Raw genomic sequence first — 15,628 nt, 5'->3', positions numbered from 1 at the left:
TTACTATATAGAACCTTACTGCAGAGCATGCAGTTCATTTGATAATCTTTATAGAAACCTGAATGCATGAGAGGAATCAAGGAAGGTTGGAGGATGCTGTCTTTGCAAACACTGATGAACTGAAAAGCAAAGGGGTGATGATCTTGAAAACAACTAACCCTGATTGGATTATGTTTTACCACAAAGGCTCCTTTGAAAAACTGGCACCATACTGTACTTAAATTTGAAACGCATCAATGGGGCTTAGAGTCCTCTGGGATTTTCAGCCATCTTCCATGATGACCTTAATTTATTTTTGGAAGGTTAGTGTAAACCCATTTACCTTGATGACATCATGCAAAGTGAACTTTATAGGTGCTCATGAAGTGTGAATGACCAGTTAATAACTCACCGCTCATCGGATGTCTGCTAGAGGAAAGCAACGTGCTATGAAATGGGTACTAAAGAGGGGAGAGGGGCTGTCTACCGCTGCCCGAAACATGCACAAGGAGATGATGGACGGAGTGCAGACTCACCCCCAGTGATACGTCTGGGTTGAATCCATCATCATTCTTTAGCTCACTTCCCCACCTCAGTTCAGACCCAGCTATATACAAATAAGTCTTGATCCTGTGCCTCAGGGGAACAGTACAGCCCGAACTGCTAAGCCCGGTCTTCCCAGAACCGGAAACAAGCATCCTGGGACCGGTTTCTGGGTAATACCCTTCATCAGCCAGGCTAGCTTGAATCCAGTGGCAAAATGAGCAAGGGACGTCTGGGCCTACCCTGCCAACTTAGGGCGAACAAAGAAAACACAAGGAGATGATGGATGGAGCGCTGAAACTTTCATACCCATCCCACTTAGGGTGAAAAGTGCTACGCAAACAAATGATGGCCGGAAATGCTGAATAAATCATGCATTCACCCGAGTCAAGAGATCTGGGTTAAATCCATCATGGTAATATGCAGAAACCGGTCCCAGGATGCTTGTTTCTGGTCCTGGAAGGACCTGGCTTGGCAGTTTGGTCTGGACTGTTCCCATGTGGCACAGGGTCAAGACTGATTTGCATATGACTGGGTCTAAACTGGGGTGGCATGGTGAGCAAAAGAACAATGGATTTAACCAAGATCTCTTGACTGTGGGTAAATGTATTATTTATTCAGCATTCCGTCTGTCATTTGTTTGCTTATACGCTGCCCGAAAGGCACAATTCTAAGAAGATGAACCACTTGGGTTCACATGAAAAAATGTATTTGTAATGCAATGGGTCTCGCATTTAAATGTGAGACCTATGGCATTGCAAACAAGTGGGCACCTTTGTCCCGGCTCAATAATGAATAAGTACATGTACTGTGTAACAACCAAGTAAAGGGGCCAGTAGCCATGGGAAGATACAAATGACGACATGGCTGTACTAAGGAGGGACTAACTTACAAAGAACAAAGGCACAAGCCAATGAAAAATATGGGCGGGTCTTCTCCTCCATACTCTACCTACAACAGATCGCCTGAGCTGCGCTTGCGTGCTGGCTCAGGCTCGACCTTAAACGTTTGCTTTATTTAAAAGTGATTACAGAACCGAACTATTAGTACATAGGTTGGTTTGTAAATTTCTTCACTGGTCACAAAAATAATGGTCAGTATTTTGTGACCAGTTATGCATACATCTATCCCATATTTATTTTGAACAGTTTTCCTAAATCAAGTCCATGAGTGCTTGCATTTACATTCCTAAAGCCAGTTTGAACTTCAAAGTGAAAGAATGGTCCTGTGTTGGATTATAGAAATTCTAAAAATAGCTTTGATGATGTACTGTCTTTAGTCACATTTATAGATCTTAACCCCATGCTTTCTTCTTAGTCAACTCAATCACACATAAACTCCCCTGTTTACTCCTGAGAGCCTGCTCCCAGTAAATAGAACCATTCTATTTAGACAGATTTGCAGCAATCAATATGAATAAATGTACATTTTATTTGTATTAATTTTTCTTTATATTGAACCCTACTGTAGGAGGATTCATTTTGTGAAAGCAAGCAGGAAGGTGACCATGTGACTAAGGTGGTGTTTGCACATATGGCATCGGTGGGAAAAAGTAACAAAGGACTCTATACCTGCGATTTCTCATCTCCGTCTCAAACCAGAAGGATGACCAATGTTATCATTTTAGGTATTGTCAGGACTGCAATGGTATTTCTTAAGCTTATGTATTTACATTTTGTCAATGTATAGACCCATGTGCATCTTTCCAACGCTGAACAATATCTACATTAATATTTATTCAGAAAATGTTTGCAAAAAATATATATACATATAAATATATATACATATATATATATATATATTTTTTAACAATATTGTCAAATTAGTATGTAGTGGAGGCTGCATTGCCTGTAATGATCAAACTATTAATGCATTCTATTAATTGCATCCATGTGTCTACACATTCAGGTAATATTTAAGAAACAGCATAGTCTGTAAGAGATTTGTGAGTACCTGGAAATTATAAAATTACTGAACTTTTTGAACTTTGCCCTTCCTTTGAACCCTTCTAACAATGTTACTTTATCAGAGACGGCAGGCAGATAAAATTGATGGTCACCGGACAATGTAGCTAGCCTTCTCTGCCGTGCAATGCTCTGACTATGACAAACTCTTTTGTGATGGTGGATGCAAAATCCCTTGATTTAGAGAGGGCTTCTCCTTGTAAATACAAATAAAAACACTTTTGCTACCTGTAGTTACAAAGCCGTACATACCCCGCATTTCAGTGAGCAAAAGTTATTTACATTGTCACCTTCAGAGAGTTGCCTTTGATTGACTGGCAGGTGGCAATCAAATGAGCTTCTGAACGGGCTCTACTTTTCATTAGAAAATGTTAACTGTTGAAGAAAAGGTTCTTCAGTCTCAGAAAATGTCCAACCATAAAATGCAGTGCAATACTTTATTTGTGTTGCTGTTATGAATGCTGTTGAGAACATATCTGCTAATTGCTGACAAGTCACAAAATGGTGGAAAAACAACAGGCTTGGATAAAGGGGTGGAACCAAGGACTAGAGGAGAGAGTGGAGAGAGGAGAGTAAGGGGAAAAGGGAAGGTGGATCACTAAACCACACGGGTGATGCCACATGAAAGCTGGAGAGTTAACAAACTAAACTGATCTGGATTGAAGTCTAAAATGTGTGTATTGCTTGGGAGGGTGGAGGGAAAGGCGGGCTCTAGAGGTTGGTTCTCTTGGCGCTGATAGTAGACCCACATTTGCTGTTGTTGAATTTGGAAGTGGATAACAGTGGTCTATGTTCTTAGTTGAGTTTTTGAACCATTATGTTTTCTTTAATTATATGTAATGGGGCCTGAGAATGTTTAGTGAAATCAGCACAAGGGGGACGATTCTTAAAGATATGTACGAAGAATACATAATAGAGCACTCCTTTAGTAGGCTTCTGCATACTCTTACATGCCTTTGTGAATTGTCTCCAAATATTGAAAATGGGACTAGGATTAAAATATTCAGGGAATATTCATGTACGATTAGTACAAATAGGACTGAGAAGTCCTTGCACTATAATAGAAGGAGTTGGACATTTCAGGGCTGATTCAAGTGGAGTGGCTCACTGGTTAGAGGCGGCAGACCCAGAAGCAGGAGTCGGCCCGGGACCAGGGTTCAATTCCCGACGCGGCATGGTCGTGGACCAGGGTCAGCAGACTCGATAATTCTCGCCTTGGTGCCTACTCTAACCAAGGGTCCCACTCGGCAACTCTGGGCATTAGCTTGCCTAATCTCCACAACGGCCCCATCAACGCCGGGGATGCCTGGCTTCACCTTGGGGACTCCCAGTAGGGACAATCCCACAGGGAAAGCCAGTACGGGTTCCCCAGCGTTATACCGCGCCAGGATATTCCGGTAGTAATTAAGCGCGTTACAAAACAGCTTATAACATAACATAACATTCACAATGTATTTAATAGTATGCTAAAAAAAATTATTCATGTTGTACTGTTTTACACTGTAGCTACTGGTGATTTTTGAATTTGGTTGGGCGTAACTAACTCATTCTAATTCACTCACATTCCTACTCCTTCACCATCAGTTTCGCATTCTAACACTACCTACTCTACTTTACTCACACAAATATACTGAGACACTCACACAGTCGCATCCGACATGACTCGTGGGTGGGGGGGTCACGCGGCAACATGGTTGCGCACAGGGTGGTTAATTTAAAATAAAAAAATTAAAAAGTTAACTTACCTTTGCCACCCGTTTCCACGTTGTCTCTGCTGCTCTCTTGCTCTTTGGGGCAGATGTATCATCTTTGCAGTTTGCGAGTCCGTAATAGCGAATTTTAGTGATTCGCTATTAACGACTTGCAAAATGCAATGTATGTAGGACTCGCAATAATAATTGAGATTCCTGCATATTTCTTAATTGCAAATTGCAAATTCCGGTCCGCAATTAAGGAATACCTTCTCATTCATTCCTATGGGCCTAGAAGCCCATAGGAATGAATAGGAAGACATTCGCAATTTGCGAGTACCCAATAAGTATTCGCAAATTTTTAATGCAATTTCAAGGGTGCCAAAAGGACACCCTGTTGCACCCCTGAAATATGCATGTTGGCACATGTGGCACACATACATGCCCTAAGGGCATGTGTGTATGCCATATGGCACTTTGAAAAATGCAAAAAAGTTCATTTTTCAAGGAAATCGCAAATTACCATCAATTTGAAGTTGGTGATAATTTGCAATTTCTTATGTCAATATCGCACAACTTGGGTGCTTCCAGCTTTGCATTTAATGAATTGCAATTTGCGAATCCTTGAAAAATGCGAACCATTTATAAGAAGATGCTTGTGAGGTTGGACAAATAAGGATCGTAGTCATGTATGGATTTAGATATAAAACATGTAATTAAAACAAAACAACATCAAATAAAACTATGTACAGCCATGGCGTGTCATCGCTGGACCATTTGTGAATCACAGCCTGAAAGACAAAAAGAAAGATAAGATGGTGTGTCATGCATCCAGCAAAGGAGATAGAGAATGAAAGAAAGAGGGTGAGAGAGGGAGAAAGAAAGAAAGAGTGAGAGAGAAAGGAAGACAAAGAAAGAGAGAAAGAGAGAGGAAGAGTGAGATACAAGGAAGAGAAAGAGAGAAATAGTGTGAGAGAGAGGAAGAGAGAGAGAGAGAGAAAGAGTGAGAGAGAGGAAGAGAGAGAGAGAAAGAGTGAGAGAGGAAGAGAGAAAGAGTGAGAGAGAGAGGAAGACAAAGAGATAAAGAGCAGGAGAGAGAGAGGAAGACAAAGAGAGAAAGAGTGAGAGAGAAAGAGAGAGAGAGAGAGGGTAAGATACAAGGAAGAGAGAATGAGAGAAACCGTGTAAGAGAGAGAGATAAAGAGGGAGAGAGAGGGAGAGAGAAAGAGTGAGAGAGAGGGAGAGAGAGAGAGAGAGAACGAGTGAGAGAGAGGAAGAGAGAAAGAAAGAATGAGAGAGAACGAAAGAGACAGAGAAAGAGAGAAAGTGTGAGAGAGAGAAAGGAAGAGATGGAGATGGAGTGTTAACACTGAAGAAAATCTTCGCAGCTCACCTTTGTGCCACCGGTGTGTCTCCAACAACGTGCCAGGACCTTGTGGAACTCTCAAGTTCAGTGATCTGAAAGATAGTATAGAATTAGTAATTGCAGAGTACATACAACTGCACACGGGTAATTCTCATTTTTCGCCAATGCGCAATCAGGCTGCTGCACCCCATCCACTCCCACTGCTCGAAGGTGTCTGTGCGCTCTTGTGCGCCCAGGCTGCTGCACACTTTCCACTCCCACCGCCCAGAGGTGCCTGCCCACTGCTGCGGAAAGAAGCCTCACTGCTCACATTCTGCCACCGGCGTGTGTGTAAGAGGGTCCGCCACGTGCCCCTGCAACTTTTTCAGGCGTTGAGGATGGCCACGCATCATCGCAGATTTTACGCGCTTTCAGCTCTGGTGGTGTTGGGGGTGAACGTTGATTCGTGAATCACAGCCTGTTAGATAAAAAGCAAGATAAGATTGTGCGTCATGCATCCATCAAAGGAGAGATGAAGAGAGAGAGAAAAAGAAAGAAAGTGAGAGGAAGACAGAGAGAAAGTGAGAAAGACGAAGAGGGAGAGAAACAGTGAGAGAGAGGAAGAGAGAGAGAAAGAAGGAAAGAGAGTGAGAAAGAAGAACAGAGAAACAGAGGAAGAGTGAGAGAGAGAGAGAGAGGAAGAGAGAGAGAAAGAGACAAACAGTGTAAGAGGAAGCGAAAGGAAGAGATGAGGAGGGGCACTGAGGGCCCACACTGTGGACAAAACCGTCACAGCTCACCTTTACGCCACAGCTGTGTCTTCAAATGCGTGCCGGGACCTAGTGGAGCCCTTAAGCGCCCACATCTGAAACATAGTATAGAATTAGTAATGGCAGCGTATATATGACTGCGTACGCCTAAATCGCTGTGCCGTCTTTCTGCATCCAGGCTGCTGTACCCCATCCACTCCCGCCGTCTAAAGGTATCTGCCCGACACTGCGCACCCAGGCCTCACTGCTGACCTTTTCGAGGACAGTTCACCCTCCACATCATGCAGCTCCCCTCTGCAAGCTAACAGGTCTCACATTTGGTACTGAGTCTTGATATCGCCATGGCAGAGGACATACTAGTGTACCTATCATCATCACAGGTTGTACACCCGCTCAGTGCTTGCGGTGCTACTAACTCAGTGATAAGTGAGGCCTCGCTGTTGTGCTTAGACCTACACTGCGGTGAAGCAGAGCACACAAAACATGAGGTGTCCGTAGACCATGTGCGCCCAGTCTTTTTTATTAGTAGGGTCACTTGTCCTGTGATGCCTGTGCTGGATGGGTGTGGTGTGGGTGTATACCAGCCTTGGGGGAGGGGCTGTTTCCTTCGGTCCTTGCGACCAGATCACAGGTGTTCCATTGGGCCTGGAGACACAGCCAAAGTGCTAATAAGTCCCGACCCTCCGGTGGAAGTCCAGGGAGTTTTGTCCTCTATAGACAGGAGTACAAACTAAGAGGAAATACCTCTTACATATATCAGCACATTAGCGTGTGCTTCACATACAGGGCACTGATAATCACATAGATCCCTGTAAACACCCCCACACATAGGTCCTGAAGAAAGCCAGTTTAATAAATAGGCCTGGCTGAAACTAGTCGACCACACTGGACGTGGGAGACCATAAGTCAACACCTACACGTCCCAAGCCTTTGTTTTTAACCTCTGCCTGGGGCCCACCAATAAAGTAACCGTTAGGGACCCCAAGGACAGAATTTTAAAATCTCACGCAACACACCTGCACAGCACACTCACCTTCCAAAAAACCCGCTCCGCAGTAATCTGGCATCGCAGCACACCTGAGGCGCAATCGGTGCCTCTGGTGGAGCCCGATGATGAAGCATGCCACCAACTAGGTTGGTGGGTGAGGGCCTTCATACTAAACCAAATGGTTTCCCATGTAGACACATAGCACACAAACATAGCTAGTTCTCTTTGATTAACCATTATTGAGATACCAAGCAGGGAGGTTCCGAGAGGGGCATTGGAAACTAGCGTTGTTCAGCTCCCATGCCATTAGGACCTAGTTGCTATCCTTGACAGAGTGAAGTGCCCACGTTGGTACTAGCACCTGAGCAGAATGTTGGAAGGATTTGAGTTTAAAAACTTAGGAGAAATTTTAGGTAATATACAAAGAGACTTAACGGCAGTCCGAGAGGAAACTAAAATTCTGAGACAAAAATTTAATTAGATTAAAATCAGGAGAATCAGTTTTGGGGGCTAATCACAGAACCTCCTTTGAAAATCAAAGGCCCACCAGTACCTTATCCTTTGTCCCAACACAAGTCATTCATTCATTATCCCCTGTAATCCCTCTCGCTCCTCCTGAATGATTCAATGGAGACCCGCAGAAGGCGCAATTTTTTTTAACGCAATGCTCCCTACATTTCATGTGCCGACCAACGATTTTCCCCGATGCACAGCCCAGCGTAGCCTTCATTTTATCTTACCTAAGTGGTGACGCTGCCTCATTGTCCATGTCATTAGTAACTAAAGATGATCCTGCATCGCCATTAGTAACTAAAGATGCAGATGCGTCGCAAACGTAGCTTTTCCCCATAGGGAATGCTATTAATTAAGTGTTTGGGGTGCGAACTACTTGAATGCAATGTGGAATTTCCAGCCGTTTTCTTTCTAAAGAGATGAGTTTCAATCTTGTTCTTGTCAATGTATACCTGTGTATCTAAAAAATGTGATACTGGTTTTACTGATTGTTGCAGGGAATTGTAAATTCCTCAACAAACTTGTTTGCTTCTTCAAACGTGCTGTGCCATACTACAAAGAGGTCATTGATATAAGGTAACCACATCTTAACATCGTTTCGCAAATAATGACCATGTTCTTCCATGAGGACCAGTTCCTCCCACATGCCCATATGTAAACAGGCCTAACTTGGTGAGAAACTGGCCCCCGTGGCTACACCTCTGGTTTGTTGATATAGTTGGCTGCTTAACATAAAGATGTTATTAAATAAACAGAATCTAATCATTTCAATTAACATGATACTGTTGATCTCTGCATTAAATAATGTTCAACGGCTGCCAGATCATCAGTGTGCTCAATGATCTTGTATAGTGCGGTTACGTCTAACGCAATCAGAAGAAAACCATCCTGCCAAACAAATTTAGAGATTTTTCTTAAAAAGTCACTTGTGTCTTTAACGTAAGATGGTAAGTCATGAACAAAGTCTTGCAAATAAAAATCAATATATTTCGTCTCATGTTCCACTAGTCCATCCCTAGCACTGATAATAGGTCTTCCAGGTGGATTTATAGGGTTTTTGTGGACCTTAGGAATAAAGTACATGGTTGGGGTGGTTGGATTATCATTTATATGTATGTATGTATGTATATGTGTGTGTGTGTCAAATTTACCCAGTGGCAGTTGCCAATGGGTAGTTATAGTTAGGGTTGTGATTCTGTAGGAAATGCCTTCTTTGTGTAGCTAATAATTTTGCCACCGTTTGACAAATCTCCATGAAACTCTTTTAAAAACTGCTACTTTTTAGCACATGGAGATTTTCGAGGTGGTCTGTTAAGCGGAGGTAAAAGGGGGGGGGGGGTGCCCAAAATACGTTTTCCACATACATTTTTCCATAGGAACTTTAGACGCAGAACTACAGCCTGAACCGCTCAACAGATTTATACCAAATTTGGCAGAAAGCTAGCTCTTGGTCCAGAAAGAGTGATTTTTGTTTTTTTGTGTGTAAATCTGTTCAGTAGGTTTGGAGAAATTGAGGTTAAAAACAAATTGTATACATTACGCAGCGGATGATCCGCAGAGCGGACAGATCTTATCCTGAGATTTATTTGCCTGCTACTACATGAATCGGGAAGTGGTGGCAGCCATCTTAGGACTCGAGACTCAGTCCTGAGTCCTAATAAAAATGCAAAAAAAGATATAGGGGCAGGGTAGAGATACTGTGACCACATAGGGCTTGGACCCCGTCTGGGGCCAAAAAGATGTTTAACTGCAAGGTAACTGGATGGTGCACAAGACAGCCTTGTGGTTCAGCCCTGCACCCAAGATGCAATGCAGATGCACCATCCATTTCCATACAGTATAATTTTTCTTTTCTTTTCACAACTAACTATAATTATTTTTTTTAACTGTGTGGGTCCTCCCTATTTTGCATTTTTTCAAGCCACACATTGATTATATAATCTGGAGTCTGGGGGATGAAGGACTGTTTGCCTTTGGTAACTGAACTGTCATCCTCTTTCCACAACAGACGTGATTGGCTCATCGGCTTCATGAATGTGGTATCTGTCTATTTCACCTTTCCCACATTCTCCCTACCCATCCACTCATAAAACCCCTAACCCGCATCCCCAAGGTTTTGTGATTAGTGAGGTGTATGTTAATCCCCACCATCAACAGATCTCATATTTGGTGGGGCAGATGTGGTTAAAGCCACGCCAACTGTTACATGAGGTGATTAATAGTACCAAAATTGGCATTTGCCCACACCCTCCACTCCTATCCAGGCATAAAAGGGACATCCTAGTTAAATACAACAATATATGTTCAAGAATAGGTAGTGAGCATTTTTCCACAAACTATGCTCCGTGAATTTGTATTCTACCGAAGTAACCTTCTATTGAGTCCACCTGACTACTCCTGAGACTAGGGGGTTCATTATGCTTACTTTAGTCAGTAACTCAACACTGTGTTGCTAATTGGTGTTTTATCATGGTAGTCTCAGTCTTGGATTTTCAAATCATTCTGTCTTCTTTTAGTCTAGTAGATAGCTATGATGCACTAGTTCACCTCATGACTAGATTCATTTACGATGTCCTGCAATACCTGTGATGTCATCCCTGTTAGTGAACTAGGTCCAGAAGGCTGTTTGCAAAACCCTGCATTAGGTATGGTATTAGGTATGGGCTGATTGTAAGAGAGGTAACAGACATCGCTTTGTTTACTCAGATAAGACAAGAAGCTCTCGGGAAGAAGATATTGTTGTTTTTGCTGCATGTTGACTGACACCATTAGCGCTCACTAGTTACAGAGTTTCGGGCATGGGCAGTAGTAGTATACACATACTATTGACACTGGGAGGGTGGGTGCTGCTCACCCGCAACAACCAAGAGTGGCAAGGTTGTGTATGATCAGGCAGGTCGCTCATACTCTGTTTTCAAACTGTGTTCTCAGGGGGGATTCTGGACTGGATGATGTAAGGTAATTAAAAACACATGGAAAGTGAGATCAGCTAGGGAAATATTAAAAACTTGAAAGTGGGGGGTGAAAGAACACAGTGCAATGGGACAGGTGTGGAAAAGAAGAGCCTCTGTCATCACTGCGTTGTTCGCGCTTCCTCTTTAATTGTGTGTGAGGCTACCCTAATAATGCAACAATATATGCTCAGGATAAACACAATCCATTATTGATTTAATTAAATAAAAATTAAGGGGCATATTATCAAGAACGGCGTTAAAATGATCGCCACTTTAGTAGTAGGAAACCACTAAAGCAGCGATAATGGGCTTGATAATATGCCCTTGTGAATTCCCATAGAAGCCCATGTTCTGGTGTGAACATGGGCTTCTATGGGAATTCACAAGGGCATATTTTCAAGCCCATTCTCGCCACTTTAGTGGCAGTTTCCTGCCGCTAAAGCGGCGATAGTTTTAACACCGTTCTTGATAATATGCCCCCTGATGTGTAAAAGTTCTTGATATCTACCATCATATCGGAAACAACATGCCATTTGTGAGGCAAATCTATGAATGAATGACTAACAACTTGCTCTCGCAAGGGAGCAATCTGTTTCTAGGCGATGTAAACTTACACTGGAGAGACCATAAGGATTCTGCAGCCTCCAAACTTAACTCCTTCCTAATTAATAACAACCTCACTAAATGTTGGTCCTACCCACACTAAAGTCTCCAGTCATCACCTGATAATTGCTATAGAGGGGAAGATTAAAGTGGAGGACTCCACAATGGTTGATAGGCTGGATGTTATATTGATTACATTTTTGCTTATTGTACAAATTCAACATTCATCACTTTGCAAATCATTCAATTATTTCATTTATCTGATTTATAAATGCCTCCTCATTAGCCTCAGTATAGTGAATTTCAGTGAATAATTTCTTGCATGAACTAGATGAATAGAAATAAGAAATAATGTTTGCCAGATGGTGCGAAAGGAGGGCGACATGAGCCTGGGTGAGGCAAGTGCTTCAGGATTTTGTAAAACTATTCATTTATAAAATTAGCAAGAAAAAAGTATCAAAGTTATGGCTAGAAATATGCATTCACTAGCAGCTCGTCCCGATGTTGTCCGGGTATGAATTGCTGCCAGCCAGTAGTATATTGTTTTGTAGGATTTCGTTTTGATAGCATTTCTTATCTGTGACAGGCCTGTGAAACGCTCCCATTCACAGTGCACTGCTGATGCACTTAAGAGTCCGCGTTCAGTAGTGTGTGAACTCGAGTTTCCCTACTTTATTTTTCCTTGCAATATTATATAGCGCGAACTCGACAACATGGCATGAGCACAATTTACATTACAGAAGAAGTGTAAAGTTCCACTTTTTTAGGAATTCTTAAAGAATTTGAGTATGGAGTACTCCTTTGATTCTGCTACTCTTGCTGATTCCCTTGAGTAGTTACATGAAATACAATTTCCATAGTGAAATGTAACAAGTGTAGAGTTATACATGCTGAAATGTGAATTTGCTCCTAAAAACCTGAATTTGTTTATCCATCAGGAAATATTTTGCCCCTGGTAGAAAATTTCTAATATAACCGGTTCATGTTTGTGTATTCCCTCTCCATTTCCATCCTGAAGATGCACTGGAGTAAATTTAAAGTGTATGTTTATGTGTAACCACCTCGAACATTTGGTAAATACCAACAAATGTGCCGTGTTTTGGGTCATCACCAACTTAATTGACCCTCGCAGGAATTCATATCAACCCTCCGCTTGGGAGTTAATTTGCTCTAGCAACAATTCCACCTTAATAGCTGAATTTCTGTGTGGGCAAATCCCATTCATGAGGCCAACATCCAACTGTTCCTTATTCTATAAATCAGGAATGGGATGTTGCCCATATAAATGAAGTTATTGGTGCATCCAAATATAAGGTATGTGTGCAAAGAACTCAGTGAATCAAAGCTATTCACTGTAAATTGATTTCTAATCACATTATTTGTTCGTACTCTGCATTTTATAAAAAATGCAAGTCGGAATTGTTCATATTTCAGGGCTTTTTGATAGGAGAAATTATTATTTTAAATGGCTGAAATTTTAATTGTACACTTCAAATACACACCCTTAATTTATTTTAAAGTATAGATGATTCATTATCTCACCCACTCAAGGAAAACAAAATATAGGAGAGTTACTGTAAAACAAAATACATATTTTTATATATTTATTTATTTTAGCACTTAAATATGTTCTCTTTTGTTCTTAGATAAAGGGTTTATAAACGTATCCGCGTCACATGAAGAGCATGAAATTGATCTGGATGAAGTATTCTGTTTTGAAGTTAATCTTACGGCGTACCCAAAGCCGCGATGCATTTGGTCTTCACCACTGAAAGACTTTTTTTGCGAGATCATCGACAGTGATGATGGATACAGGTAAAATCGGCATTGTAAGCACTACAGATGTACTTTGCAAACATGTTGTTTTCTATAAGGAAACCATTCCTATTCATCTGATGCATATAATGAAGTTCCCCCTGACCACCAAAAACAATGTTCACCAACATAACAAGTGGAGCTGGGATCCAAATCACATGAGCAGCTCCTTCGAGTCAAACTGACGAGTGTGGCCCATGGGATGTCCTTACTAATGATCACAATCACCCATGAAAAAGGTTTGAAAATAATCACAGGCCCCAGATTCCTGAACCATAGACAGGCCAAGTTTATCAATTTTATTTAATGCCAACTAACCAGAGCTAGCGGCCCGAGCTGCCCTCCATTAAACCCATAAAGCATAAAACTGATCTTAAAGAATACGTGAAGAGCTAATTAACATAGGGAATGATGCCCTGCATGATAGAGAGGGGTGTCGCAAATGTGCCCTTTCCTGCATTGTGGTCAATGTATACACTTTGCATTGTATATTATATATGTATTTGTATGTAGCTCATTCACAGTGTGCGCCCACCAATGCACTGCTTATGACCTCACATATTACATCACTCATAAAATAGTCTGTGACATCACTGATGACATCACAGATGACATCTCAAATGACATCACTGCTGAGTGATGCCAGTGTGTGTGAGTGTTTTCTAAACGTTTAAGTGAGATAAACATATATACTAAGGAACTACAAACGTTAAATTACTATACTTTGTGTACTACTAATGAGTGATACTATAACTAACATATATATTATGTAAGTGGCTGTGTGACTGAGTGTATCTGTGTGTGTTAGTGGGTGTGTGAGTGGCAGCAAGGGTGAATAAGTGGGTGTGTGACTACCTGAAGGGTGAATAGGTGTGTATGAGTAATTATATGGATGTGGGAGTGGCTGTGTGACTGCCTACATTGGTGAGTGAGTGGGTGTGTGAATGGCTGTATGCATGAGTGAGTGGTTGTGTCAGTGGCTGTATCGGTGAGTGGGTGTGTGTGTGGCTCTATGGGTGAGTGAGTGGCTATGTGGGTCTGTGAGTGGGCTGTAGATAGATGAAGAAAATTCTGCCTCCACCCAAGATTGCCACTTTATTGGAGCCAGGTTCCAAGGGCATTCTGGCCTTTTGGGAGAATGTGAAACATGCCTGCAACAGAACCTGTTAGCCTTAATATGCAGCCAAGGGGTCCAGGTACAACAGTGGTTAAGAATGCTGGGCATGAAGATGGCTGTGACTGTTCTGGTGCCATGGGCATGCCTACACTTGAAACCACTGGTCAGGTGGCTATTGATGGGCAGAAGAAGGGGTTTTGGAAGCGTTGGCAGGTCCAGGTACTTCAGAACACAAGAATAAGCATCATGCATCATATTGCGCAGGTTAAGAGCTGTGTTCTTCTTACCAGTACTTTGAAGACTGTTGAGATTTAGATATAGGATACAGATGATGACCCCAATGACAGGGTTGTAACATAAAGAACAAATGATGGACGGAAAGCTGAACAATGCAAACATTCACACCCAGTCACAAAGATCCAAAGTTGTTTTGCTTACTACACCACCCCAGTTTAGACCCAGCCATATGCCAATCAATCTTGACCCTGCTCCTCATAGGAACAGTCCATCTTGAACTACCAAGCCAAATCTGCCCTGGACCGGACACAAGCATCCTGGGACCGGTTTGGAGTGTCACCCCTCATCAGCCAGGCTATCTTCAATCCAGTGGGGCAGTGAGCACGGGACCCATGTCTGGACATACCATTCCCACTTAGGGCAATAAAAGCAAAAAGAACTAATGATGGACGGAATGCTGAACAATGCAAACATTCACCTCAAATCACAAAGCTCAAGGGACCTATGTTCCTTTCTCACTTTCCCACGCCAGTAGATTACTTGTGGGAAGCAGGTCAACCCGTCCCCTAGTTGAGCACAGGGAAAGGAAGGGAAGAGGAGGGGAATGGACTCCTCCCTTTCACACACCTACTTCAACTCCGGTTGGGCCTGTAACACTTGTCCAGACCAAGCGAGGCCCATGTGTCTGCTGCTCCATCTACCGGCAGCCAAGTGTAGCACGGCTTCCCCGCCTGGGGAGTCTGCAGGTCGCCCAGCCCCATCACCGCCCTCTTGGGCCCCACCTGGGCACACCTGCCCATGTTAGTCCACAGAAACAGGGCTGCTAAGATGACCAAGCTGCAAACAGTGGGGGGCTGGCTCTAATCAGTAAGGCTGAGCCAAATAATTAACTAGTAGAACAACGGTGCCAATACTGATATGGATAGTTCAAATGAACCAATAACCATCCAACACTAGAAAAGAAATTCAAGAGTGGGAACTACTACTCAATAGCATTTTATTCGAAGATTTTTTAAAGAATTAGTTTCAAAATTTAATACATAGTACAAAGAATATTTATATAGCAAACACGTGGGACATTAAAACATTAACAGTACACTCAATCTTTC

At 42.3% G+C, this 15,628-nt stretch overlaps 1 protein-coding gene across 3 annotated transcripts in view; it reads left to right on the top strand.

Moving 5' to 3' along the window:
- Positions 1-15,628, top strand: part of FLT3 (fms related receptor tyrosine kinase 3) — a 469,875-nt gene that overhangs the window by 290,116 nt on the left and 164,131 nt on the right. For all 3 annotated transcript variants that reach the window (XR_013599399.1, XM_078655995.1, XM_078655994.1), the window contains exons 8-9: positions 1,993-2,149; positions 12,997-13,165. Coding sequence is in view for 2 of the 3 variants with exons in the window: in XM_078655995.1 (XP_078512121.1) it covers positions 1,993-2,149; positions 12,997-13,165 (326 nt within the window). In the remaining variant the exon portion in view is untranslated. The remainder of the gene's footprint in view (positions 1-1,992; positions 2,150-12,996; positions 13,166-15,628) is intronic.

The sequence above is a fragment of the Lissotriton helveticus genome, chromosome 8, assembly GCF_964261635.1.
Source record: "Lissotriton helveticus chromosome 8, aLisHel1.1, whole genome shotgun sequence".
Taxonomy (NCBI): domain Eukaryota; kingdom Metazoa; phylum Chordata; class Amphibia; order Caudata; family Salamandridae; genus Lissotriton; species Lissotriton helveticus.
The sequence above is the reverse complement of the archived record's forward strand: the minus strand, read 5'-3'. Positions and strand labels throughout refer to the sequence as shown.